The sequence below is a fragment of the Pristiophorus japonicus genome, chromosome 11, assembly GCF_044704955.1.
Source record: "Pristiophorus japonicus isolate sPriJap1 chromosome 11, sPriJap1.hap1, whole genome shotgun sequence".
Taxonomy (NCBI): Eukaryota; Metazoa; Chordata; class Chondrichthyes; family Pristiophoridae; genus Pristiophorus; species Pristiophorus japonicus.
In genome coordinates this window covers 179,699,523-179,726,114 of record NC_091987.1, presented here as the reverse complement: position 1 = coordinate 179,726,114, position 26,592 = coordinate 179,699,523, and the positions used below count along the sequence as shown (strand labels likewise).

Below are 26,592 nucleotides of genomic sequence, written 5' to 3'. Positions count from 1 at the left end.
GAGGTGAGGTGGGGTGAAGTGGGGTGAATGGGGGTGAGTGGGGGTGAGTTGGGGTGGTGGGGTGGGTGAGTTGGGGTGAGTTGGGGTGAGGCGAGGTGTTGGGGTGGGGTGGGGTGAGGTGAGGCGGAGTGGTGAGGTGGGGTGAGGTGGGGTGAGGTGGGGTGAGGTGGGGTGAGTTGGGGTGGTGGGGTGGGTGAGTTGGGGTGAGGCGGGGTGGTGGGGTGAGGTGGGTGGGTGGGTGGGTGAGTTGAGGTGAGTTGGGGTGAGGCGAGGTGGTGGGGTGAGGTGGGGTGGTTGGGTAGGTGAGTTGGGGTGAGTTGGGGTGAGATGGTGGGCTGGGTGAGTTAGGGTGAGGTGGTGAGGTGGGTGAGTTAGGGTGAGGTGGTGGGGTGGGTGAGTTGGGGCGGGGTGAGATGGAGTGAGTGGTGGTGCGTGGTGGTGAGTTGGGGTGAGTTGGGGTGAGTTGGGGTGAGTTGGGGTGAGTTGGGGTGAGTTGGGGTGAGTTGGGATGAGTTGGGATGAGGCGGGGTGGTAGGGTGGGGTGAGGTGGGTGAGTTGGGGTGATGCGGGGTGGTGAGGTGGGGTGGGGTGAGGTGGGGTGAGGTGGAGTGAGTTGGGCTGAATGGGGGTGAGTTGGGGTGAGTTGGGGTGAGTTGGTGGGCTGGGTTTGTTAGGGTGAGGTGGTGACGTGGGTGAGTTGGGGTGAGGTGGTGGGGTGGGTGAGTTGGGGCGGGGTGAGGTGGGGTGGGGTGAGGTGGGGTGAGGTGGAGTGAGTTGGGCTGAATGGGGGTGAGTGGGGTTGAGTGGGGTTGAGTGGGGTTGAGTTGGGGTGAGTTGGGGTGAGTTGGGGTCAGTTGGGGTGAGTTGGGATGAGTTGGGATGAGGCGGGGTGGTGGTGTGGGGTGGGGTGAGTTGGGGTGAGTTGGTGGGGTGGGTGAGTTGGGGTGAGTTGGGGTGAGATGGGGTGAGATGGGGTGAGATGGTGGGCTGGGTGAGTTAGGGTGAGGTGGTGAGGTGGGTGAGTTGGGGTGAGGTGGTGGGGTGGGTGAGTTGGGGCGGGGTGAGGTGGAGTAGGGTGAGGTGGAGTGAGTTGGGGTGAGTGGGGATGAGTGGGGGTGAGTCGGGGTGAGGCGGGGTGGTAAGGTGGGGTGAGGTGGTGGGGTGGGTGAGCTGGGGTGAGGCGGGGTGGTGGGGGGGGTGGGTGAGTTGGGATGGGGTTGGTGAGTTGGGGTGAGTTGGGGTGAGGCGGGGTTGTGGGGTGAGGTGGGGTTGTGGGATGGTGGGGTGGGGTGGTGATGTGGGGTGAGGCGGGGTGGTGGGGTGGGGTGGGTGAGTTGGGGTGAGGTGGTGGGGTGGCTGAGTTGGGGTGAGATGGTGGGTGGGTGTGAGGTGGGGTGGGGTGAGGCGGGGTGGTGGGGTGGGGTGAGTTGAGGTGAGTTGGTGGGGTGGGGTGGGTGAGTTGGGGTGGGGTGGGTGAGTTGGGGTGAGTTGGGGTGAGGTGGGGTGGTTGGGTGGGTGAGTTGGGGTGAGTTGGGTTGAGCCGGGGTGGTTGGGTGGGTGAGTTGGGGTGAGGTGGTGGGCTGGGTGAGGCGTAGTGGTGGGGTGGGGTGGGTGAGTTGGGATGGGGTGGGTGAGTTGGGGTGTGGTGGAGTGGGTGAGTTGGGGTGAGTTGGTGTGAGTTGAGGTGAGGCGGGGTGGTGGGGTGAGGTGGGGTGGGCTGGGGTGAGGCAGGGTGGGGTGGTGGGGTGGTGGGGTTGGGTGAGTTGGGGTGAGTTGGTGGGGTGGGTGAGTTGGGGTGGGGGTGAGGTGGAGTGGTGTGAGGCGGGGTGGTGGGGTGGGGTGAGTTGGGTTGAGTGGGGGTGGTGGAGTGGGGTGAGTAGGGGTGTTGGGGTGAGTTGGGGTGAGTTGGGGTGAGATGGTGGGCTGGGTTTGTTAGGGTGAGGTGGTGACGTGGGTGAGTTGGGGTGAGGTGGTGACGTGGGTGAGTTGGGGTGAGGTGGTGGGGTGGGTGAGTTGGGGCGGGGTGAGGTGGGGTGGGGTGAGGTGGAGTGAGTTAGGCTGAATGGGGTTGAGTTGGGGTGAGTTGGGGTCAGTTGGGGTGAGTTGGGGTCAGTTGGGGTGAGTTGGGGTGAGTTGGGGTGAGTTGGGGTGAGTTGGGGTGAGGCGGGGTGGTGGTGTGGGGTGGGGTGAGTTGGGGTGAGTTGGTGGGGTGGGTGAGATGGGGTGAGATGGGGTGAGATGGGGTGAGATGGTGGGCTGGGTGAGTTAGGGTGAGGTGGTGAGGTGGGTGAGTTGGGGTGAGGTGGTGGGGTGGGTGAGTTGGGGCGGGGTGAGGTGGAGTAGGGTGGGGTGGGGTGAGGTGGAGTGAGTGGGGGTGAGTGGGGGTGAGGCGGGGTGGTAGGGTGGGGTGAAGTGGTGGGGTGGGTGAGCTGGGGTGAGGTGGGGTGGTGGGGGGGGTGGGTGAGTTGGGATGGGGTTGGTGAGTGGGGGTGAGTTGGGGTGAGGCGCGGTTGTGGGGTGAGGTGGGGTGGTGGGGTGGGGTGGGGTGGTGGGGTGGGTGAGTTGGGGTGAGGTGGTGGGGTGGCTGAGTTGGGGTGAGATGGTGGGCTGGGTGTGAGGTGGGGTGGGGTGAGGCAGGGTGGTGGGGTGGGGTGAGTTGGGGTGAGTTGGTGGGGTGGGGTGGGTGAGTTGGGGTGGGGTGGGTGAGTTGGGGTGAGGCGGGGTGGTGGGGTGAGGTGGGTTGAGGCGGGGTGGTTGGGTGGGTGAGTTGGGGTGAGGTGGTGGGGTGGGTGAGTTGGGTTGAGGCGGGGTGGTGGGGTGGGGTGGGTGAGTTGGGATGGGGTGGGTGAGTTGGGGTGTGGTGGAGTGGGTGAGTTGGGGTGAGTTGGGGTGAGGCGGGGTGGTGGGGTGAGGTGGGGTGGGGTGAGACGGGGTGGCGTGGTGGGGTTGGGTGAGTTGGGGTGAGTTGGTGGGGTGGGTGAGTTGGGGTGGGGGTGAGGTGGAGTGGGGTGAGGCGGGGTGGGGTGAGTTGGGTTGAGTGGGGGTGGTGGGGTGGGATGAGTTGGGGTGAGTAGGGGTGGTGGGGTGGGGTGAGTTGGGGTGAGGTGGTGAGGTTGGTGAGTTGGGGTGAGGTGGTGGGGTGGTGGGGTGGGTGAGTTGGGGCGGGGTGAGGTGGGGTGGGGTGAGGTGGGTTGAGTGGGGGTCAGTTGGTGAGGTGGGTGAGTTGGGGTGGTGGTGTGCGGTGGGTGAGTTGGGGTGGGGTGAGGTGGGGTGAGGCAGGGTGGTAGGGTGACTTGGGGTGAGTTGGGGTGAGGTGGTGGGGTGGGTGAGTTGGGGTGGGGTGAGGTGGAGTGAGGCGGGGTGGTGGGGTGAGTTGGGGTGAGGTGGTGGGGTGGGTGAGTTGGGGTGGTGGGGTGCGGTGGGGTGGTGGGGTGGGTTGGTTAGTTGGGGTGAGTTGGGGTGGTGGGGTGGGGTGTGGTGGATGAGTTGGGGGGGAGTTGGTGGACTGGGTGAGTTAGGGTGAGGTGGTGGTGTGGGGTGGGTGAGTTGGGATGGGGTGGGTGAGTTGGGGTGTGGTGGAGTGGGTGAGTTGGGGTGAGTTGGTGTGAGTTGAGGTGAGGCACGTGGTGGGGTGAGGTGGGGTGGGGTGGGGTGAGGCGGGGTGGGGTGGTGGGGTTGGGTGAGTTGGGGTGAGTTGGTGGTGTGGGTGAGTTGGGGTGGGGGTGAGGTGGGGTGGGGTGAGGCGGGGTGGGGTGGTGGGGTTGGGTGAGTTGGGGTGAGTGAGTTGGGGTGGGGGTGAGGTGGAGTGGGGTGAGGCGGGGTGGTGGGGTGGGGTGAGTTGGGTTGAGTGGGGGTGGTGGAGTGGGGTGAGTAGGGGTGGTGGGGTGGTGTGGGGTGAGTTGGGGTGAGTTGGGGTGAGTTGGGGTGAGATGGTGGGCTGGGTTTGTTAGGGTGAGGTGGTGACGTGGGTGAGTTGGGGTGAGGTGGTGGGGTGGGTGAGTTGGGGCGGGGTGAGGTGGGGTGGGATGAGGTGGAGTGAGTTAGGCTGAATGGGGTTGAGTGGGGTTGAGTTGGGGTGAGTTGGGGTGAGTTGGGGTCAGTTGGGGTCAGTTGGGGTGAGTTGGGGTGAGGCGGGGTGGTGGTGTGGGGTGGGGTGAGTTGGGGTGAGTTGGTGGGGTGGGTGAGATGGGGTGAGATGGGGTGAGATGGGGTGAGATGGGGTGAGATGGGGTGAGATGGTGGGCTGGGTGAGTTAGGGTGAGGTGGTGAGGTGGGTGAGTTGGGGTGAGGTGGTGGGGTGGGTGAGTTGGGGCGGGATGAGGTGGAGTAGGGTGGGGTGGGGTGAGGTGGAGTGAGTGGGGGTGAGTGGGGGTGAGTGGGGGTGAGTGGGGGTGAGTGGGGGTGAGGCGGGGTGGTAGGGTGGGGTGAAGTGGTGGGGTGGGTGAGCTGGGGTGAGGTGGGGTGGTAGGGAGGGTGGGTGAGTTGGGATGGGGTTAGTGAGTTGGGGTGAGTTGGGGTGAGGCGCGGTTGTGGGGTGAGGTGGGGTGGTGGGGTGGGGTGAGGCGGGGTGGTGGGGTGGGGTGGGGTGGTGGGGTGGGTGAGTTGGGGTGAGGTGGTGGGGTGGCTGAGTTGGGGTGAGATGGTGGGGTGGGTGTGAGGTGGGGTGGGGTGAGGCAGGGTGGTGGGGTGGGTGAGTTGGGGTGAGGCGGGGTGGTGGGGTGAGGTGGGTTGAGGCGGGGTGGTTGGGTGGGTGAGTTGGGGTGAGGTGGTGGGGTGGGTGAGTTGGGATGGGGTGGGTGAGTTGGGGTGTGGTGGAGTGGGTGAGTTGGGGTGAGTTGGGGTGAGGCGGGGTGGTGGGGTGAGGTGGGGTGGGGTGAGACGGGGTGGGGTGGTGGGGTTGGGTGAGTTGGGGTGAGTTGGTGGGGTGGGTGAGTTGGGGTGGGGTGAGGTGGAGTGGGGTGAGGCGGGGTGGGGTGAGTTGGGTTGAGTGGGGGTGGTGGGGTGGGATGAGTTGGGGTGAGTAGGGGTGGTGGGGTGGGGTGAGTTGGGGTGAGTTGGGGTGAGGTGGTGAGGTTGGTGAGTTGGGGTGAAGTGGTGGGGTGGTGGGGTGGTGGGGTGGGTTAGTTGGGGCGGGGTGAGGTGGGGTGGGGTGAGGTGGGTTGAGTGGGGGTGAGTTGGGGTCAGTTGGTGAGGTGGGTGAGTTGGGGTGGTGGTGTGCGGTGGGTGAGTTGGGGTGGGGTGAGGTGGGGTGAGGCAGGGTGGTAGGGTGACTTGGGGTGAGTTGGGGTGAGGTGGTGGGGTGGGTGAGTTGGGGTGGGGTGTGGTGGATGAGTTGGGGTGAGATGGTGGGGTGGGTGAGTTGGGGTGTTGGGGTGGGGTGGGTGAGTTGGGGGGGAGTTGGTGGGCTAGGTGAGTTAGGGTGAGGTGATGGGGTGGGGTGGGTGAGTTGGGATGGGGTGGGTGAGTTGGGGTGTGGTGGAGTGGGTGAGTTGGGGTGAGTTGGTGTGAGTTGAGGTGAGGCGGGGTGGTGGGGTGAGGTGGGGTGGGGTGAGGCGGGGTGGGGTGGTGGGGTTGGGTGAGTTGGGGTGAGTTGGTGGGGTGGGTGAGTTGGGGTGGGGGTGAGGTGGAGTGGGGTGAGGCGGGGTGGTGGGGTGGGGTGGGGTGAGTTGGGTTGAGTGGGGGTGGTGGAGTGGGGTGAGTAGGGGTGGTGGGGTGGGGTGAGTTGGGGTGAGTTGGGGTGAGATGGTGGGCTGGGTTTGTTAGGGTGAGGTGGTGACGTGGGTGAGTTGGGGTGAGGTGGTGGGGTGGGTGAGTTGCGGCGGGGTGAGGTGGGGTGGGATGAGGTGGAGTGAGTTAGGCTGAATGGGGGTGAGTGGGGGTGAGTTGGGGTGAGTTGGGGTGAGGCGGGGTGGTGGTGTGGGGTGGGGTGAGTTGGGGTGAGTTAGGGTGAGTTAGGGTGAGGTGGGTGAGTTGGGGTGAGGTGGTGGGGTGGGTGAGTTGGGGCGGGGTGAGGTGGAGTAGGGTGGGGTGGGGTGAGGTGGAGTGAGTTGGGGTGAGGTGGAGTGAGTGGGGGTGAGTGGGGGTGAGGCGGGGTGAGGCGGGGTGAGGCGGGGTGGTAGGGTGGGGTGGGTGAGCTGGGGTGAGGCGGGGTGGTGGGGGGGTGGGTGAGTTGGGATTGGGTTGGTGAGTTGGGGTGAGTTGGGGTGAGGCGCGGTTGTGGGGTGAGGTGGTGGGGTGGGGTGGGGTGAGGCGGGGTGGTGGGGTGGGGTGGTTGGGTGGGTGAGTTGGGGTGAGGTGGTGGGGTGGCTGAGTTGGGGTGAGATGGTGGGGTGGGTGTGAGGTGGGGTGGGGTGAGGCAGGGTGGTGGGGTGGGGTGAGTTGGGGTGAGTTGGTGGGGTGGGTGAGTTGGGGTGGGGTGGGTGAGTTGGGGAGAGGCGGGGTGGTGGGGTGAGGTGGGTTGAGGCGGGGTGGTTGGGTGGGTGAGTTGGGGTGAGGTGGTGGGGTGGGTGAGTTGGGGTGAGGCGGGGTGGTGGGGTGGGGTGGGTGAGTTGGGATGGGGTGGGTGAGTTGGGGTGTGGTGGAGTGGGTGAGTTGGGGTGAGTTGGGGTGAGGCGGGGTGGTGGGGTGAGGTGGGGTGGGGTGGGGTGAGACGGGGTGGGGTGGTGGGGTTGGGTGAGTTGGGGTGAGTTGGTGGGGTGGGTGAGTTGGGGTGGGGGTGAGGTGGAGTGGGGTGAGGCGGGGTGGGGTGAGTTGGGGTGAGTAGGGGTGGTGGGGTGGGGTGAGTTGGGGTGAGGTGGTGAGGTTGGTGAGTTGGGGTCAGGTGGTGGGGTGGTGGGGTGGGTGAGTTGGGGCGGGGTGAGGTGGGGTGGGGTGAGGTGGGTTGAGTGGGGGTGAGTGGGGGTCAGTTGGTGAGGTGGGTGAGTTGGGGTGGTGGTGTGCGGTGGGTGAGTTGGGGTGGGGTGAGGTGGGGTGAGGCGGGGTGGTAGGGTGACTTGGGGTGAGTTGGGGTGAGGTGGTGGGGTGGGTGAGTTGGGGTTGGGTGAGGTGGGGTGAGGCGGGGTGGTGGGGTGAGTTGGGGTGAGTTGGGGTGGTGGGGTGCGGTGGGGTGGTGGGGTGGGTTGGTTAGTTGGGGTGAGTTGGGGTGGTGGGGTGGGGTGTGGTGGATGAGTTGGGGTGAGATGGTGGGGTGGGTGAGTTGGGGTGAGGTGGTGGGGTGGGTGAGTTGGGGTGGGGTGGGTGAGTTGGGGGGGAGTTGGTGGGCTGGGTGAGTTAGGGTGAGGTGGTGAGGTGGGTAAGTTGGGGTGGGGTGAGGTGGGGTGGGGTGGGGTAAGGCGGGGTGGTGGGGTGGGTGAGTTGGGGGGAGTTGGTGGGGTGGGTGAGTTGGGGTGAGGTGGTGGGGTGGGTGAGTTGGGGTGGGGTGGGGTGGTGAGTTGGGGTGTGGTGGGATGGGGTGGGTGAGTTGGGGTGGAGTGGGGTGGGGTGGGTGAGTTGGGGTGAGTTGGGGTGAGGTGGTGGGGTGGGTGAGTTGGAGCGGGGTGGGGTGGGTGAGTTGGGGTGGGGTGGGTTGGGGTGGTGGGGTGGGTGAGTTGGGGTGAGGCGGGGTGGTTGGGTGGGTGAGTTGGGGTTAGTTGGGGTGAGGGTGGGTTGGGGTGAGGTGGTGGGGTGGGTGAGTTGAGGTGGGGTGGGTGGGGTGGGGTGAGTTGGGGTGAGTTGGGGTGAGGTGGTGAGGTGGGTGAGTTGGGGTGAGGTGGTGGGGTGGGTGAGTTGGGGCGGTGTGAGGTGGGGTGGGGTGAGTTGGGTTGAGTGGGGGTGAGTGGGGGTCAGTTGGGGTCAGTTGGGGTGAGTTGGTAGGGTGGGTGAGTTGTGGTGGTGGGGTGCGGTGGGTGAGTTGGAGTGGGGTGAGATGGGGTGAGGCGTGGTGGTGGGGTGAGTTGGGGTGAGGTGGTGGGGTGGGTGAGTTGGGGTGGTGGGGTGCGGTGTGGTGGGGTGTGTTGGTTAATTGGGGTGAGTTGGGGGGATGGGGTGGGGTGGGTGAGTTGGGGTGAGTTGGGGTGAGTTGGAGTGAGGTGGTGGGGTGGGTGAGTTGGGGTGGGGTGGTGGGGTGGGTGAGTTGGGGTGGGGTGAGTTGGGGTGAGTTGGGGCGGGGTGAGGTGGGGTGGGGTGAGGTGAGTTGGGTTGAGTGGGGGTGAGTTGGGGTCAGTTGGGGTGAGTTGGGGTGAGTTGGTGGGGTGGGTGAGTTGGGGTGGGTGAGATGGGGTGGGATGAGTTGGGGTGGTCGGGTGTGGTGGGGTGGGTTGGTTAGTTGGGGTGAGTTGGGGCGGGGTGGTGGGGCGGGTGAGTTGGGGTAAGTTGGGGTGGGGCGGGGTGGTGGGGTGGGGTGGTGGGTGGGTGAGTTAGGGTGAGGTGGTGAGGTGGGTGAGTTGGGGTGGGGTGGGTGAGTTGGGGGGGAGTTGGTGGGCTGGGTGAGTTAGGGTGAGGTGGTGAGGTGGGTAAGTTGGGGTGGGGTGAGGTGGGGTGGGGTAAGGCGGGGTGGTGGGGTGGGTGAGTTGGGGGGAGTTGGTGGGGTGGGTGAGTTGGGGTGAGGTGGTGGGGTGGGGTGGTGAGTTGGGGTGGGGTGGGGTGGGGTGGGGTGGGTGAATTGGGGTAGTGGGGTGGGGTGGGTGAGTTGGGGTGTGGTGAGGGTGCCAGTGCTGGAGGACCAGATACTTCAGCTGTTTGGGTCTTTTCTAGTTATTTTGGTCCAGTTCAGCACCTCGGACCCCTCCAGCACCAAGCCCTTGCTCAATTTACCTGCCCAGTATCTCGGTAATTGAATCAAACCCGGGGTTTACACAGAAAAGCCTCTTCACTGTATTTTGGCTAATGCTTATATCACATGCTTTTGTCTGATCCTCCTCAGCTTGGATGGCAGAATAAATATTTCACTGGACTGTGGCTTACGCTATAAACTGACAAACAGATCTCTTAACAGTAAATTAATAGGTGAATAGATTGACAGCAGTTACAGGCTTAACTAGCCTTCCTCATGAGATGGAAAATAAACTGTTGAGTCAGTTGTGCCAAGCTGCAAAATAAACTGGAGCAGACACAGAGCCCGAGTGTTAACCCATACACGGGGGCTGTTCTCTGTCCACAGAGTCTTTCCCTGACCTATCTATCTCTCTGCAATGGCTTCAGACAGATTACCTAAATTGAACAAGTTAGGCTGAGAACTACATTCAGGGTACGATGGCATAGTGGTTATGTCACTGGACCTAATGATCCAGAAACAGGAGTTCAAATCCCACCACGGCAGCTAGGGAATTTAAATTCAATAAATTAAATAAATCTGGAATGAAAAACCTCGTATCAGTAATGTCAACCATGAAACTACTGGATTGTCGCAAAAACCCATCTGGTTCACTAATGTCTTTTAGGGAAGGTAATTTACTGGCCAGATGTGACTCCAGGCCCACAACAATGTGGTTGACTTTTAACTGCCCTCTGAAATGGGCAATAAATGGTCTTCCCAGCGACGCCCATATCCCGTGAATGAATAAACAGATTGAGCAATGAGGGCACTGTTCCGAGGTTGGGTCATAGCTACGTTACTGGGGCCTCACCTCACTTCACCTCACCCCAATGTTCTGGCCCTTGCAGCCCTATTCTCCATTCTTGAACCACTGCCGATTGAGCCTTTCTTCGGTGAAGAAGCCAGTGACTGCCAACAGATTACTGGAGGATTATGAGAAGAGATCATGATGGCGGATCTACGTGGAAGATAATGTCCTTGGGTAGTTGGATGGGGCAAGTGCCACCATCAGCCGCACAATGGTCAGTTATACTCACACCCCACCTATATAATGGGAAAGAGCCCCAGAGTTTCATTCTTTAACAAGTTTCTGCTCTGTTTATACTGCAGGATGGAGTCAGTAAGAACAAACCATTACATGTGTAGCATCAATGGGCAATATTCCTGGCCATGGCAAATAGGGATTTATACCTTGTGGATACCAAAGACCAGGGAGTGAATCACCCATTTGGCTTTAAGGGATTTAATAGAAAATGAAGAAATCTATTTAAGTTTGAAAACTTCTTTCCAGCAATAAACTATCAGTTGATACTGAGAGAAAGGAACTTAACTCAAGTGAAAAAACACTGAAAGCCAAAGCAGAGGGAGGTCAAAGTCTATGACAGGCTATTGGTGCAAGTCCTACTCTCAAAACAGTCTCCACTTTAAACATGGAGGGAGCTTTACCCTGTACCCATGCCGTACCTGCCCTGGGAGTGTTTGATGGCACAGTGTAGAGGTAGCTTTACTCTGTATCTAACCCATGCTGTACCTGCCCTGGAAGTGTTTGATGGGACAGTGTATAGGGAGCTTTACTCTGTATCTAACCCGTGCAGTACCCTCCTTGGGAGTGTTTGATGGGAGAGTGTAGAGGGAGCTTTACGCTGTATCTAACCCATGCTATACTTACCCAAGGAGTACTTGATGGAACAGTGTAGAGGGAGCTTTACTCTGTATCTAACCCATACTGTACCTGCCCTGGGAGTGTTTGATGTGACAGTGTAGAGGGAGCTTTACTCTGTATCTAACCCCGTGCTGTACCTGCCCTGGGAGTGTTTGATGTGACAGTGTAGAGGGAGCTTTACTCTGTATCTAACCCATGCTGTACCTGCCCTGGGAGTGTTTGATGTGACAGTGTAGAGGGAGCTTTACTCTGTATCTAACCCCGTGCTGTACCTGCCCTGGGAGTGTTTGATGGTGCAGCATAGAAGGAGGTTTACTCTGTATCTAACCCATGCTGACCCCAACCACGAGGTGAAATAAGTGGAAAGTGTTTTGTTCTTTAGAACAGGCGTGCTTCAGATTTGATCAGCTGCAAAATTCACACCCACATAAAAATAAATTGCTAAACTTAGCAAATTGTTGACAAAGTATTGAACATCCAAGAGTGAGATCTCACCGCAGATCCATAGCTCTATGCTTACCTCATCGGGTAGGTGGGGCAACATGTAACAGGCATAGCGGCTTTGTACAGATACTTCCCACTCCTGGACAAAATAAAAACAATTGGGCGTTAACATCATATAAATACACAATGAGCACAGACAGACTGGCTAACTATTTTCAGGCATCTATAAATAAACCCTCTGAACCCCTGGGTTACATTCCTCCATTGAACTTTTTTTAATATTCACTCTAAGTATGTTGGTATTGTTGGTATTTATTGCCTGTCTCTGGATGCCCTGAGAAGGTGGTGCACTGGGTTTAAGACAACTGAGAGTTTTGCTCGGATAGTTAAGAGTCAACCACGTTGCTGTGGAACTGGAGTTACACATAGCCCAGATTGGGTAAAAATGGCAGGTCTCTATCCCGAAAATAACATCAGTGAACCAGTTGAATTTTTACATCAATTTGCCAGCTTCATAGTCACTTTTACTGATACAGCTTTTTTTTATTTCCAGATTTTAATTTAACTGAATTCTCAAACTGCCATGTTGGGATTGGAACTCATATTCTCTGGATTACTAGACCATTAATGTAAACCACTATCATACCCTTCTAACTCACTCCCAGGTAAATAAACAAAACACCTGAACCCTTGCAATAGATTTTTAGCTTGTAACTCAGTTCCAGGAGTCCAGGTGATTCCTGAGCACTCCACATCATCACAGTGTTGCTCCCATCACTATCATCAAATATTCCTCAGTCCAGCAATGGAACCAGACATTTAGCAACTGCTCAGAACACCTCGGAGTTCTGAGGCTCTGGGACTAAAATGTGCGAGGACGGGGTGATGTTTGAGCAGAGAAGGATGCAGAAGTTCTGGAAGATTTGTAGTTTGGGAGAGTGTAACGAGGGAGAGGAGTAAGCAAGGAGAGCTTTGGAGAAGTTGAGCTTCAGAGCAACAAAGCCTGGTGTCATGTATGTAACCACAATGTAACACCACTGTATTACTGTATACACTCAACCTAGATGCACACCTTGACCACACAGGTATAAAAAGGGAAGTCCCACGCAGGGTCATTGTCTTTGGAGTCCTGTGAATAAAGAGTTAAGGTCACATCACCTTGTCCCCAGAATGTGCCTCTTGTGGTTTCATAGAGTAAGGACTTTACATTGGCGACGAGAAACGGGAATTCACGACCCACGAGAATGGCCACCAGTAGCACAGAGGAACGGTACTGTGTTCGGGAAGACTGGGACGATTTTGTTGAGAGGCTTCAGCAAAGCTTCGTTATGAAAGAATGGCTGGGGGATGCAGCGGCCGACAAGTGAAGGGCTCATCTTTTGACCAGCTCCGGACCAAAGACTTGCGCGCTCATGCAGGACTTACTAGCACCCGAAAAGCCGGCAGACTAAATCTTTGAAGAACTTAGAAAATTGATCGGGGAGCACCTCAAACCGACGAGTAGCATATATATGGCCCGACACAGATTCTACACCCACCGACATCATGAAGGGCAGAGCATACCGGATTTCGTAGCGGACCTCCGGCGTTTGGCCAGCCTCTAAGTTCACAGATGCCTGCAGGGGGGAGATGCTAAGGGACTTCTTTATCGAGGGCATCAGTCATGCGGGAATTTTCCGCAAATTAATTGAGAACGAGGATTTGACCTTGGAAGCGGCGGCGTTGATGGCTCAAACTTACATGGCGGGGGAGGAAGAGACAAAAATAATATACGCGCGCAATTCTGCCTCTAACGCAGCGATGGATCAGGGAGTCAACATCATCAATGCGACTCAGAGCCCCGCAGGCAGGCAGGGGCAGTCCGACACTCCCCAGGCAGGACTTCAACAAAGACAATGGCAGGCTGAACAGACACTCACGCCATCACAGTGGTCAATGCGGCCCGGGATGGGGCCATTGACACCCACTAATAGGGTACTTAAGAGCAGTCAAAGGGACAGTCAGCACAGAATGCCTAGCCATAGTCCCTTTGTTCCCAACAATGGAAACTTTAACTCATGCTGGAGGTGTGGGGGAAAACACTCAGCCAGATCTTGCAGATTTCAACAATTTGTCTGCAGGAATTGCAATCTCAGTGGCCACTTAGCTCGAATATGCAGGAAGTGTGCAACCAGACTAATATATGAGGCGGAGGGACCAGAAGAGGGTTCTTTGAGGCAGGATGACTTTTGGGGCAAATCGATGGATGCCGAGGTTCAGCGGGTCCATGTGGTGAATATTCACAGTTCATACACCAAAACGCCACCAATGATGATGAGGGTTTTATTAAACGGTATCCCTGTATGCATGGACCTGGACACTGGGGTCAGCCAGTCACTCATGGGCGTTCAGCAATTTGAGAAGCTATGGCCACTTAAAGCCAGTAGACCCAAATTAGCATATATTGAGACATAATTACGGACTTACACTAAAGAAATCATTCCGGTGCTAGGTATTGCAATGTTGGCTGTCACACACAATGGGTTAGCGAATCGTCTACCGCTCTGGATTGTCCCAGGCAATGGTCCCGCACTGTTAGGGAGGAGCTGGTTAGCCGAGATAAACTGGAAATGGAGGGATGTTCACGCAATGTCATCTGTGGAGCGAAGTTCGTGCTCACAAGTCCTACAACAATTCGATTCACTAATCCAACCTGGCATCGGGACTTTCAAAGGCACTAAAGTAGTGATACACATCACCCCGGACGCCAGGCCAGTGCACCACAAAGCTAGAGCGGTGCCGTATGTGATGCGGGAAAAGATCGAGAGCGAATTGGACCGGCTGTTGAGAGAGGGCATCATCTCGCCTGTTGAATTCAGCGACTGAGCGAACCCCATCGTTTCCGTCCTAAAAGCGGATGGCTCTGTCAGGATCTGTGGCGACTACAAGGCCACCATCAATCGGGTGTCCCTACAAGATCAATACCCGCTCCCGAGAGCGGAGGACCTCTTCGCCACGCTGGCAGGCGGCAAGCTGTTCACCAAGTTGGACCTCACTTCAGCCTATATGAACCAGGAACTGGCCGATGAATCTAAACTACTGACTACCATCATCACGCACAAGGGACTGTTCGTTTATAACAGATGCCCGTTTGGCATTCGATCAGCAGCTTTTTCAACAAAACATGGAAAGCCTACTTAAATCCATTCCTGGAACAATCGTATTCCAGGACGACATCCTCATCACGGGTCGAGACACTGAGGAACACCTCCACAACCTGGAGGAGGTGCTTCGCCGACTGGACCGGGTAGGCCTGCGACTCAAGAAGTCTAAATGTGTGTTCTTAGCTGCTGAGGCTGAGTTTCTGGGCAGGAGAGTTGCTGCAGATGGGATTCGGCCCACCGAATCCAAAACAGAGGCGATTCAACGAGCGCCCAGGCCTGCAACACATTGGAGTTGCGTTCATTCCTGGGACTGTTAAACTATTTCAGGAACTTTCTGCCGACCTTGAGCACGTTATTGGAGCCGCTACACGTGCTCCTGCGCAAGGGTTGTGATTGGTTTTGGGGGGACTGTCAGGAACGGGCGTTTGATCGAGTGCGAAACCTACTTTGTTCAAACCCTGTAAAAAATTGGTTCTGACATGTGATGCATCGTCCTATGGGGTTGGGTGCGAGTTGCAGCAGGGCAATGCTGTGGGTCAACTACAACCTGTGGCTTATGCCTCCAGGTCGCTCTCTTAAGCAGAATGGTGATATGGGATTGTCGAGAAGGAAGCGCTTGCATGTGTCTATGGTGTAAAAAAAAATGCATCAGTACCTCTTTGGTAGGAAGTTTGAATTAGAGACGGACCACAAGCCATTAACATCCCTGTTGTCAGACAGCAAGGGTATCAACGGCAATGCATCAGCTCGCATACAGCGATGGGCTCTCACGCTGGCTGCTTATGACTACTCCATCCGGCACCGGCCCGGCACTGAAAATTGTGCTGATGCGCTCAGCAGGCTTCCACTGGCCACCACTGAGGGGGCAGTGGAGCAAAGTGCCGAGATGGTCACAGCTGTTGATGCCTTTGACAGCGCAGGCTCCCCCATCACAGCCCACCAGATCAAAATCTGGACAAACAAGAGATCCCCTCCTATCCCCGATTAAGAAATGTGTCCTGACTGGGGATTGGGCGCCTGCATACGAAGCATGCCCTGAGGAGGTCAGACCATTCCACAGACGGATGAATGAGCTCTCCATCCAAGCCGACTGCCTACTATGGGACAGCGGGTAGTTATGCCCCAGAAGGGCAGGGAGGCATTCATCAGGGAACTCCACAGCAGGCACCCAGGCATTGTGCTGATGAAGGCCATTGCCTGGTCACACGTTTGGTGGCCTGGAATTGATTCAGACCTGGAACACTGTGTTCGCAGGTGCCAGGGAGGCCCTGCTCAGCCCATGGCCCTGGCCCACCAGGCCATGGTCACGCATTCATGTTGACTACTCGGGCCCGTTCATGGGTAAGATGTTCCTTATTGTGGTAGATGCGTACTCGAAATGGATCGAGTGCACAATTCTGAATTCATGCACATCATCCACCACCGTGGAAAGCCTACATGCGATCTATGCAACCCATGGCTTGCCGGACATCCTGGTTAGTGATAATGGCCCGTGTTTCACAAGCTACGAATTCCGAGAGTTTATGTCGGGCAATGGCATCAACCACGTCAGGACTGCGCCGCTCAAGCTGGCCTCCAATGGCCAGGCAGAACGTGCAGTCCAAATCATTAAGCAAGGTATGCTCAGGATTCAAGGACCCTCCCTAAAATGCCGCCTATCGCGTCTCCTGCTGGTCTTTAGATCCCGACCGCATTCGCTCACGGGGGTCCTGCCCGCAGAGCTACTAATGAAACGGACACTCAAAACTCGGTTGTCCCTCATTCACCCAGTCCTAACCGACATAGTTGAGGGCAAGCGCAAGTCACAAAACGAGTACCATGACTGTAATGCGAGGGGGAGATGTATAGAAATAAATGATCCTGTATTCATCCTCAATCACGCCATGGGGCCCAAATGGCTTGAGGGCACTGTAATTGACAAAGAGGGGAATAGGGTCATCGTGGTAAAACTCAACAATGGTCAGATATGCCGTAAGCATCTGGACCAAGTAAAAAAAAGGTTCAGCACTGACACGGAGGAACCTGAAGAAGACCACGAGATGGAGCTCACAACACTGCCAGCGAACGAGCAACAAGAGCAATCAGAAGAATGCACAGTCCCTGCGGTCAGCCCAGACAGGCCGGAATCACCACAGGTGACAGACACTCACGTCAGTGTCCAACAACCAGAGCCCCAACTGTGGCGCTCCATGAGGGAGCGTAGGCCACCTGAAAGACTAAACCTATGATCCCAGTAAGACTTTGTGGGGGGAGGTGATGTCATGTATGTAACCACAATGTAACACCACTGTATTACTGTATACTCAACCTAGATGCACACATTGACCACAAGGGGTGAACTTGTGGGAGACACTCCTTACCTGATCACACAGGTATATAAAGGGAGGTCCAATGCAGGGTCATCGTCTTTGGAGTCCTGTGAATAAAGAGTTAAGGTCACAGACTGACCTTGTCCCCAGAATATGCCTCGTGTGGTTTCGTACTGTAGAGTAAGGACTTTACACCTGGGATCGCAGTTTGGGTGGAGCTGGTGCCCGAGGCTGGTGATGTTTCCAAGGTGAAGGAAAGCAGTCTTGGGAACAGATCAGATGTCGGGAAGGAGAGCTGAGCTCTGGGTTGACAAGTAGGTCAAGGTTATGTGACCACTGGGCTTAGCCAGAGGTAGTAGTTGGCGAAGTTGGAGGTTGATGGAGTTGAGGCTAGAGGTGTCGGTGAGAATTAGAGGATGGATGCAGTTTTGCTGTCATTTAGCTGGAGGTCGTTTTGGCTCTTCCAGGTCTTGATGTCTGACAAGCAGTTGGAGAAAATAGCAACAGCCTTAGAGTTGGAGCTGAGTGTCAACTGTATACATGTAAAGGGCAGGCCACATCGTTCACATGCCAGACACGAGGCTCCCAAAGCAAGCGCTCTACTCAGAACTCCTTCACGGCAAGCGAGCCACAGGTGGCAGAGGAAACGTTACAAGGACACCCTCAAAGCCTTCCTGATAAAGTGCAACATCCCCACTGACTCCTGGGAGTCCTTGGCCAAAGACCGCCCTAAGTGGAGGAAGTGCATCCGGGAGGGCGCTGAGCAACTCGAGTCTCATCGCCGAGAGCATGCAGAAATCAAGCGCAGGCAGCGGAAGGAGTGTGTGGCAAACCAGTCCCACCCACCCTTTCCCTCAATGACTATCTATCCCACCTATGACAGGGACTGTGGCTCTCGTATTGGACTGTTCAGTCACCTAAGGACTCATTTTTAGAGTGGAAGCAAGTCTTTCTCGATTCCGAGGGACTGTCTATGATGGCCCATGTTACCTGTTGGCATCAGTAAGTGTAAAGATATAAATGATGAAGAGATGACCAAGTTTGAAGCTCAGGATGGCACATGTAACAGACATGGCCAACATGATTTGGACTGGTTTGATTGCCTGACGGGGTTGGAGAGGAGTTTTACTGAGGTTTTTATTCCCCTTATCCAGGGACGTGAGCACAAAAAAATATAAGTTGATACTCCAGTGCAACGCTGAGGGAGTGCTGCACTGTCTGAGGTGCCGTCTTTCAGATGAGACGTTAAACCGAGGCCCCGTCTGCTCTGTCAAGTTGATGTAAAAGATCTCATGGCACTATTTCAAAGAAGAGCAGGGGAGATATCCCCGGTGTCCTGGCCAATATTTATCCCTCAATCAACAACAAAAAGAAAGATTATCTGGTCATTATCATATTGCTGTTTGTGGGAGCTTGCTATGTGCAAATTTGCTGCTGCGTTTCCCACATTACAACAGTGACTACACTCCAAAACTACTTAATTGGTTGTAAAGCGCTTTGAGACATCCAGTGGTCATGAAAGGTGCTATATAAATGCAAGTCTTTCTTTCTATAGAGACTGAATTGGTAGAAACGTGAGTTGGAGATCGGGCTAGAACACTGTGTCTGACTGGTGATCCTGATGGTGAGATTCCAGGCCAGGGATGGTGTCTCATAAAGTGATCTCTCTAATGTCCTGCTTTAATTGCAGGGAGCCCCGCGCCCCCTCAACTGAGCAGTTCTGATTACAGTTTCTGTCAGATTGTCTGCAGTATGCCAAGCTTCATCCAGTGAGCCTTATTCATCCTCTCCTTCTTTCCCCCACTTCTCCACTTTATTTCTCTCTCTCTATTGACCTCTCTCTCTATCTATCCTTCCAACTATATCTTATTGTCCCTCTTCTCTAGTTCTCTTTCTTTCTGTCTCTCAATCCCCCTCTCTAAGTCTCTGTCACTCAGTGTCTCTTTCTCTCTCTATCTGCTTCTCTCTCATTTATTTATGTATATTTTTCCTGTGTGTATATATAAGAAAACTCGAGCGAAGCGTATAATGGGTGGCTGATCTGATACCATCAGTTTTGTGCCTCACTTAAGTTGAAAGTTCTGCCCTCTCCCTGCCTTCCTCTCACTGTTTGTCACTGTCTCTCTTTCTATTTCCCTGCCTCCCTATCTTCAGATTTCGCTGTCTCTCTCTGCTCTCTCACTATCTCTCTCTCAGTCTCTCTTTGCCTTTCTATCTCCAAGAGTCTTTCTCGCTGTCTCCCAGTCTCTCGGTGTCTCTCTGTCTAGCTCCCTCTCCCTCACTCTCTAACTCTGTTTCCTGCTCCTCTTTGAGAAGTTGATGTGAAACAATGAGTTCACATTTTAAAGGCAGTAGATGATTCTCTGGCTCCAAGCTGCTCCCTAGAGTGCAGTGACATTCGAGAACTCTGAAAGACACAGTGATGTTTTAATATAGGTTCTTACTATTGGTATTGGCTACTGTTCAAGTCATTGCCTGTCCTAATCTGTCTTGACCTCTCTGCTGCCTTTGATACATGACCATTCCATCCTCCTTCAACATCCCTGCCCCAGACCCAACTCTGGCACTGCCCTCTTATGGTGTCATGCCTACCTGTCGCATCGCAATCGTAATGTAGGAAACACGGCAACAACTTTGCACATAGCAAGCTCCCACAAACAGCAATGTGATAATGACCACATAATCTGTTTTTGTTATGTCGAGTGAGCCAGGACACCGGGGATAACTCCCTGCTCTTCATCGAAATAGTGCTATGGGATCTTTTACGTCTAGTTGGGAAAGAAAACAGGGCCTCGGTTTAACGTCTCATCCGAAAGATGGCACTTCCTACAGTGCAGCACTCCCTCAGCACTGCACTAGAGGGTCAGCCTAGATTTTTGTGCTCAAGTCTCTGGAGTGGGACGTGAACCCACACCCTTCTGACTCAGGCAGGGTTGCTACCCACTGAGCCACAGCTGACAAAGTGATTGCAGTCTCACAAAATTACCCCTCACTAGTGGACTAAAGTCTGGGCCTGTATATTCTACTGTTATACTCTGTGAAGGTCCCAGAGTTCTGGAATTCCTAAACCACTAAATTTACAGGAATCATTGGAAAAGCCTCTGTGATTCTGTCCCACACAATTCACCAGTTAATTGACTGAGATTGTTTGCCTGTAATCTTTTGGCTTTGAAAAATATTTTAAGCTAACCATTTGTAGTGTCCGTGAGTCTGTGGTTGGTCAGTGCATTTCAATGATCCTACTGTGGCTGAGTTGTTTTTGAGGGGGAAACTTTGTCCCTCATATGAAGCTCATCTCTTGACCGGGGTCCTGCAGCCCGCTTTGTTCCTGATCAACAGGGCAGGCACATGGGCAACCGGCTCTGAAATCAGGAACATGGGAACTGGAGCAAGCCATTCAGCCCCTTGAGCCTGTTTCACCATTCAATGAGATCATGGTTGATCTGTCCATTTACCGGCCTTGGTTCCATATCCCCAACACCATTGCCTAACAAAAATCTAAATTTTGAAATTTTCAATTGATCCCTCCCCCCGCATCCCCCCCACCAGCCTCAATAGCTTTTATTTTTTTTGTGCGGGGAGAGGGGGGCGGGGGAAAGGGGAGGAAGAGTTCCAGATTGCCAGGACCCTTTGTGTGAAGAAGCGCTTCCTGACAACGGCTAACTCTACTTTTAAGGTTAAGGTCCCTTGTCCTGGATTCCCCCACCAGAGGAAATAGTTTTTCTCCATCTAACCTGTCAAATCCTTTAATTATTTAAACAACTCAATTAGATCACCCCTTGAATTCTATACTCAAGCCAAGTCTATACAAGTTTAATCTATGCAATCTATCCTCATAATTTAACCTGATTATCAGGCTTTGAAGCTGGCCAAGATAAGCTCCAAGGGTGTCTCACCTTCCAACTTTCCTTCCCTACGAGACAGTAAGTACCTTTCTACTCGGTGCCGTACTGTGGTAAGACCTTTAATATCAAGAATGCAGTGTGTGCGAGGGCAGGGGAATGTTGGGGGCAAACCAACATTCTACCACTTTGTTGTACAACACCTTGGGGCAACAAAGCATTCCATGAAGGTGTTACAGACCCGATACAAGGTTGTGGATTCCTTTTCCTTTGATCTTGTGATGTCGGCAACTCTGGTGAGGCAGTATTTTTAAGAATCAGTTTCAATGTACGAAATTTCACTCACAGATGGGTTCCCTTCCCTGATTGACATTAGTCAACCAGTTGAGTTTTTAATGATAATCCGACCACTTTGATTGTCACGCCTGAAAGACCAGATTCTTTGCAATTAATGGCACAACTTGTCGTGGTGGAATTTGAACACTCAACCTCTGGGCTACTAGTTCTGTGCGTAACCACCAGGCTAGCGTGCCCATCAGGGGTACAGGTTTACAAGTGTCAATCACCCTCTGGTGCCTTGCCCTGTTAGTCATTCTTCTTGTGATAGGCTTGATAGTGGGCTAGTTTTCTCCATCCATTCGCTGTCAAGGGACAGAAAATCTAAGCATGTGTTGACAGGTTATTCCACCATGAAGTATCACAGGGGTAGCTCAAAAGCGATCAAGCGCTGGAACCCTGCCAGTCTTCCCCTCCTTCCAACAAGGCTGCTGATGTCGATTGCAGCATCCCAACAAAGATCTGCTAACTCAGCATAGGACGGGAATTAAATCTGGGACTTCCACAGGGCAGTGCATTTCCTACTTAGCCATCCAGCCAGCTTGTGGGACTACTTGACAGAATTAACACAGAAGTCATTCAAGGAAACTGAGAATGTCTCAACTCAAGCCTTAACTAAACAGAGGCTGAATGAACAACGATGGCCATTTACTCTGCATCAGGTTCTCTACAGATCTGGGACTATAAATGCCCAAGGTTTGCAACGCTCACCTGACCCAGCCTTTGTTCAGCAGCAGCTGGTAATCGTGGACTGTTAACTTGTGAGCCATGACACCTGTGGAGCAAAGAATGGACACTTAGTAAAAGGCATTGCTCGCACTCCAGAGTATCCTGTACTGCTGTCACTACATAGCACCCTGCACTGCTTCCAATGCACAGCACTCAGATCATTGGCGCTTCACCAGAAACTCTTGATCAGTAACAAAGACCATTGCGGTCAGTGAGCCTTTGCTCCATGCGCCAAGGCTCAGTGGCTAGCACTCTTGCCTCCGAGTCAGAAGATTATGGGTTCAAGTCCCACACCTGAGTCCATAATACGGTCAGACACTCCAGTGCAGTACTGAGGGAGTGCTGCACTGTCGGAGGTGCCAACTCTTGGATGTGATGATAAACCGAGGCCCCATCGGCTCTCTCAGGTGGGCCTAAAAGCGCCAATGGTACAATTTTCAAAAAGAACAGGAGAGTTCTCCCCGGTGTCCTGGCCAATATTTATCGCTCAACCAAAATCACTAAAACAGATCATCTGGTCATTATCTCATTACGTTTTGTGGGAGCTTGCTGTGTGCAAATTGGCTGCCGCGTTTCCCACATTACAACAGCGACTATACTTCAAAGGCACTTACTAGGCGGTAAAGCATTTTGGGATGTCCTGAGGTTGTGAAAGGCGCTATATAAATGCTAATCTTTCTTGCTATCTATAAACTGCAGTGAGGTTTATGTGCAGTACTTGGTTCTGTGGTGTGCCCAGGGGCTAAACAGAAACACATCTTCACTGAATTGATACAAAGCACCCTCATGCTTTGCATAGTGATAGGATTTAGGCTAATGTAAATATTAGTGAAAAGTTAAGACAGCTGAATTTACAGAACTTCTAACTTGCTCTTTCTCATATACAAAAAGATAAGAAAACGCAGCACTTTGCTATCTGTCATTGTACCTGGACCAAAGTCCATAAGATAACATATACAAAAACAACTTGCATTTATACGCGAGGTGTTTGTCTACCCAGGAGTTTCCAGCCCTTATCCTGATAGGCTCAGGAGAGCTGGGAGAAGGCGGTCACATTTATCTCCAGAATAGGCACCGTTCCAGCTACAGAGCTATCCATCAACAGGGTCCTTAAGTCTTCTATCTATTTCATGGACAAACCCAAGTCATGACAGCCTTGATACCAGAACCTGCTGATGTGACAAACAACCACAGTCGCTGTCTCCCGCAGCCAATAAAACAATATTGAGTGACCAAGTCATCGATGTGAACTTGGCAATTAATTCTTCCTTTGAAGCTATGCTAAACCTTTATAAATCACTGCTTAGGTCCCAGCTGGACTATTGTGTCCAATTCTGGGAAACACACTTTAGGAAGGATGTGAAGGTCTTGGATAAAGGAAGTCCTACATTTCTATAGCACCTTTCACAACCACCGGACGGCTCAAAGCGCTTTACAGCCAATGAAGTACTTTTGGAGTGTGGTCACTGTTGTAATGTGGGAAACATAGCAGCCAATTTGCACACAGCAAGCTCCCACAAACAGCAATGTGACAATGACCAGATAATCTGTTTCTTTTTTTGTTATGTTGATTGAGGGATAAATATTGGCCAGGACACCAGGGATAACTCCCCTGCTCTTCTTCGAAATAGTGCCATGGGATCTTTTACGTCCACTTGAGAGAGCAGACTGGTCCTCAGCTTAACGTCTCATCTGAAAGACGGCACCTGGATTTATTGTGCTGGAGTGGGACTTGAACCCTCAACCTTCTGACTCAGAGATGAGAGTGCTACCCACTGAGCCACAGCTGACACTCAGCGGGTGTACAGAGGAGATTTACCAGAATGATACCAGGGATGAGGGAGTTAAGTTATGTGGCGAGACTAGAGAAGCTGGGATTGTGCTCCTTAGAGCAGAGGTGGTTAAAGGGAGATTTAATACAGGTGTTCAAATATGGAATCACTGTTTCCACTGGCGGGAGGGGCAGTAACCAGAAAACACAGATTTAAGATCATTGGAAAAAGAACCACATGGGAGATGAGGAGATATTTTTTTTTAGTTGTTATGATCTGAAAAGCAGTACTTGAAAGGGTGGTGGAAGCAGCTTCAATAGTAGCTTTCACAAGGGAATTGGATAAGGAAACATTTGTAGGGCTACTATGTAGGGGAGTGCGATTAATTGGATATCTTTTTCAAAGAACTGGCACAGATACGACGGGCCAAATGGCCCCTTTCTGTGCTGTATGATTCTCAGGTGCATTTTGACAGTGGTGTGTATCATTTCAAAACATGGAGAATACATGTCTGCACAGAGACACAGCAGAGTGCAGTCATCGAGTTTAAAGTGATTAGTCATATCTGATAAGTTGATATTTAAAAGTATGGCCGCGACTGCTGCCAACGAACCAGACGCATTCTGCACCTGCGCGCTTCCGGTTCCTTATGGGATTGGGATCGTTAAAGCATGTTTTTAAAATCCAGGAAGGGACTGGGCTCATTAGAAAAAAGCCGGGAAGAGTGCAGGCTCATTAGAAAACGTTGGTAAAGGAGCGGGCTCGTTAGAAAAAGCTCGTTAGCGTGCTCGTTTTCACAAAAGCAGAAACATCATACTTCCGGTCGTTGGCAGCAGTCACTCCATAAAAATATATAGACTTAGAATGTCACAGAATCCATCACACCTACACAGATTCCACCTACTGCTTCTACTACACTGGCACAGTGCGATCCTTGCACTACATTAGAGATCAAGAATACCCTAGTAATGGCCATTTAAAAAAAATCATGGGATGTTGGCATTGTTGACAAGGCCAGCATTTAATGCCCATGCCTAATTGCCCTTGAGAAGGTGGTGGTGCGCCCTAGAGAGGGCAATTTAGAGTCAACTACATTGCTGTGGGTCTGGAGTCACATGTAAGCCAGACCAGGTAAGTACGGCAGATTTCCTTCCCTAAAGGACATCAGTGAGCCAGCTGGGTTTTTTACGACAATCCGCTAGCTTCCTGGTCAAAGCTACTGATACAAACTTTTTATTCCAGATTTGTTGAATTAACTAAATTTAAATTCCCCAGCTGCTGTGATGGAATTTGAACTTGTGTCTCTGGATAATTAGTCCAGGAACATAATTACTATATTGCCGTACCCATGAGAAAGGATGAAAGATTATAGGGGTTAAGGTGCATTACATGGGGAATTGGTTTGGGATAGAGGTACAAAGATCAAGGGCATAGTGACTGAGAGACACAGCAGTGTGCAGTAATCAATTTTAAAGTGATTAGTCACATCTGATAAGTTGATATTAAAAATATGGATGCGACTGCTGTCAATGAACTCATGTCCACCTTACACTCCCTCCACCCACCCCCTCCCGCCCCCCACCCAACCCCTCAACACCCCTGTTGGACATCGTGAAAGTTAAAAGTTTAACAGTCGAACTACTTTGTTATCTTACAGCAACAGGTTTTCCTGGAAGTGTCATAAAAGGAATGCAGTGTCAGGATTTTCAAGATATAAACAGGATGACATTGAGGTGCCCGAGGAGAAGGCATTGCTTATTTCCTGAAATGTAAAGTGCTTGTGTAAGGTAATAAGTGTTAGTGGCGACATCACCCATGAACGGTTAATGTTTAGTTTTAGGGTAATAAACATGGGAAGTAGGAATCCATTAGATACAGATAACAATTGGTCAAAGATGCCAGAAAATGTTACATTGGTTTAACAGTCCCGTTTAAGGGAAATAGTTCCGAGCTAAACAATTGCAAAATGTTTACATAGATAATCTGTTTTAGAGGGTTTGTGAAATAGATAGGTCATTTTGACCTTTTCCTTTGTTGTAGTCAAAATATGGTATATAAAAGGAGCATGGTTTGCAAGAGTTCGTCAGAGTGTGCTCGAAGGATACTGAAACCGGTAAAGTCATTCTCTGTATGCAGTTACCCTGATCACCTTTACTGTCTATTAATAAAGTCTATTCCGTATACTCCACTGCAAAGTCTCTTGCTTACTCAAAACGTGTTGTGAACCAGATGAGAAAGGAAGTTTCATAACAGCCCCACCCACCTTCACTCAACATGACCCAGCACCCATGGAACTGTATCCCAACATGACCCAGCACCCATGGAACTGTAACCCAACACGACCCAGCACCCATGGAACTGTACCCCAACATGACCCAGCACCCATGGAACTGTACCCCAACATGACCCAGCACTCATGGAACTGTATCCCAACATGACTCAGCACCCATGGAACTGTATCCCAACAGGACCCAGCACCCATGGAACTATATCCCAACAGGACCCAGAACCCATGGAACCATATCCCAACACGACCTAGCACCCATGGAACTGTATCCCAACACGACCCAGCACCCATGGAACCGTATCCCAACTCGACCCAGCACCCATGGAACTGTATTCCAACACGACCCAGAACCCATGGAACTGTATCCCAGCATGACCCAGCACCCATGGAACTGTATCCCAACACAACCCAGAACGCATGGAACTGTACCCCAACACACATTGGGCTACACTCCAACACAGGTCAAAACACATGGCACTGTATCCCAACAAGAGCCCTAAGCTTCAACAAATGAGGGAAGAAAATGAAAGTGAAACTGTACAGACTTCTATCTGTGATCAACTGAACATATTTCAAAATCGCTGCTTTGTATTTTAAAAAGAAAACTTGACCCAGTGATGGACCATAATTGAGGTTGCCAAAGCTGCTTGAACTCCACCAGGACACGGTTTTTGCATGACATAGCTAGGGGTAAGTGACCATTGGCATTAGCAGCAGAATTGCAGTTGACTGCTTGCACGCTCTCCCAAAGGCAAGTAAAAGATCACACAGATCCACAGTAAAGGTGTCTTAAAGGGACAGTCATCCGCCTGCGTCCTTTCTGTCTGCATACCACATAGCATCTAAAACCGTACTAGTTGATAAAAATAGCCTTTAATAATCCACGCCCACATATGCCCACAGGCACATGAACTGCACTCGGTCTAGCTGTGTCAGCAGAGTAATTGCGTTGTTATGGTTACATGTGGATTTCCTGCTGCAATGATCATCACAGCCTTATAAAAAGGAACGTTAGAATAAATCTCCTTAAACAGTTGCTACAGAGTCTGATATCATTTTTCCAATTCAACTAATAACACAAATATATCATTCAGAATGATTTTGAAAGAATATTTTCTTATAGTGTCAGCTGTGGCTCAGTGGGTAGCACTCTCGCCTCTGGGTCAGAAAGTTGTGGGTTCAAGTCCTAATCCAGGAACTTGAGTGCAACAAAATCTAGGCTGACACTCCAGTGCAGTGCTGAGGGAGTGCTGCACTTTTGGAGGTGCTGTCTTTC

General features: G+C 53.0%; 1 protein-coding gene and 1 long non-coding RNA gene across 4 annotated transcripts in view; one reads left to right on the top strand and one right to left on the bottom strand.

The window, feature by feature from the left end:
- LOC139276395 (uncharacterized) overlaps positions 1 to 25,208 on the top strand; it is a 62,527-nt gene extending 37,319 nt beyond the window's left edge. For all 3 annotated transcript variants that reach the window (XR_011595925.1, XR_011595927.1, XR_011595926.1), the window contains 2 exons: positions 11,452 to 11,563; positions 24,687 to 25,208. This is a non-coding gene — a long non-coding RNA (uncharacterized lncRNA). The remainder of the gene's footprint in view (positions 1 to 11,451; positions 11,564 to 24,686) is intronic.
- LOC139276394 (arginyl-tRNA--protein transferase 1-like) overlaps positions 1 to 26,592 on the bottom strand; it is a 79,726-nt gene that overhangs the window by 35,408 nt on the left and 17,726 nt on the right. Inside the window, exons 2-3 of the mRNA XM_070894327.1 lie at positions 21,240 to 21,303; positions 10,975 to 11,037 (exon numbers count right to left, since the gene is read on the bottom strand). Of these exons, the coding sequence (XP_070750428.1) occupies positions 10,975 to 11,037; positions 21,240 to 21,303 (127 nt within the window). The remainder of the gene's footprint in view (positions 1 to 10,974; positions 11,038 to 21,239; positions 21,304 to 26,592) is intronic.